The 1,378-nt window shown below is 57.7% G+C and overlaps 1 protein-coding gene across 1 annotated transcript in view; it reads left to right on the top strand.

The window, feature by feature from the left end:
* Window positions 1-1,378, top strand: part of PPP6R2 (protein phosphatase 6 regulatory subunit 2) — a gene marked incomplete at its 3' end in the record, with an annotated part of 41,604 nt that overhangs the window by 22,942 nt on the left and 17,284 nt on the right. The window contains exons 7-8 of the mRNA XM_033511699.1: window positions 156-308; window positions 1,010-1,240. Of these exons, the coding sequence (XP_033367590.1) occupies window positions 156-308; window positions 1,010-1,240 (384 nt within the window). The remainder of the gene's footprint in view (window positions 1-155; window positions 309-1,009; window positions 1,241-1,378) is intronic.

Raw genomic sequence — 1,378 nt, 5'->3', positions numbered from 1 at the left:
TCCCTGGGCAGTGTCCCAGGGCTCTGTCCCCTCCCTGGGCAGTTCTTCCCCCTGGAAGCTGAGCAGCCGAGGCTCTGGGCACTGTGGAGCAGAGCCCTGACACACGTGTGCTGAGGGAACGTTGTTTTTCCCTGACTGGCATCCCTGCTCCCCAGAAACCGGCCATCCTGACCACGCTGGGAGTGCTGGAGGAGCCTCTGGGCAACGCGCGGCTGCACGGCTCGCGGCTGATCGCGGCGCTGCTGCACACCAACACCCCCAGCATCAACCACGAGCTCTGCAGGCTCGGCACCATGGACTTGCTACTTGTGAGTATCCAGGGGCCTCTCAGGGAGCGGGGATGGGCTGTGGGGTCCCTTCTCTGCCAGGGGGATGAAGTCCTGTTATTTCCCTTTCCTGCTCCAGCGAGGAGCAGATCCCTGCAGGAGCTTTTGCCGTCCAAATCCGACTGTGTGGGGTTTTGGACTGAGCCCCACGCTTCCAATTCCGTGTCAGTTCTGTGGAGAAGGTGTGAAACAGTCTGTGCTGTGTGTGTGAGCTCCTGGAACGCTGAGAGATTAATTTTCTCCCAGGATCCCTGGGGCTGGGAAGGGCCTCCCAAACCTGGGCAACCTTAAGGGAATTAATTCCATCCTTAGCAATGATTCAGTTCCTGTTTTTCCTAGGATTCCTTCAGCCCCAGTGGAGTTATTTCATTCAGTGTGTCTGTGCTGTGAGAGGATTCCCGAGTGTTCCATTTATTGGGAATATTCACTGATCTCCCAACAGACTGAGCACCCTGGGAATGCAGAGCCCAGCCAGCAGTGGCTGCTGGCGTGTGGCAGGAAAACTGTTTGAGTGGAATTGATGATCAAACAACAACTTGGGCAACAATTTAATATCCCAGAGTCCCAGAATCCTGGCATGGGTTGAGTTGGGAGGATCCTTAAAGATCCCTGATGTCACTGATCATTTAAAACCAGGAAGATTTATCCCGAGTAAACTCTCCCATCTCTCATTTCTCCTCCAGGATTTATTTTTTAAATACACGTGGAATAACTTTTTGCATTTCCAAGTGGAGCTGTCCATAGCAGCCATCCTGTCCCACTCTGTGCACGAGGGGAAGCCCAGCCCGGGGGAGCCGGGCAGCAAAGAGGAAGCTCCGAGCGGGAACGCGGCCCCGGAGCCAGCGGAGCCCACGGAGCCCACGGAGCCCACGGAGCCCCCGGCCGGAGCCACCGAGAACGTCATGGTCACCCACGTGAGAGCTGGGCTGGGCTGGGGTCACCCACGTGAGAGCTGGGCTGGGCTGGGGTCACCAGGGATCCCTGAGATGGGTCTGGGGTCACCCACGTGAGAGCTGGGCTGGGCTGGGGTCTCCAGGGGTCCCTGAGATGGG

This window comes from Parus major, unplaced genomic scaffold, assembly GCF_001522545.3.
Source record: "Parus major isolate Abel unplaced genomic scaffold, Parus_major1.1 Scaffold485, whole genome shotgun sequence".
Classification (NCBI taxonomy): Eukaryota; Metazoa; Chordata; class Aves; order Passeriformes; family Paridae; genus Parus; species Parus major.
Note: the sequence above shows the minus strand (reverse complement) of the source record. Positions and strands in the feature narration are given on the sequence as shown.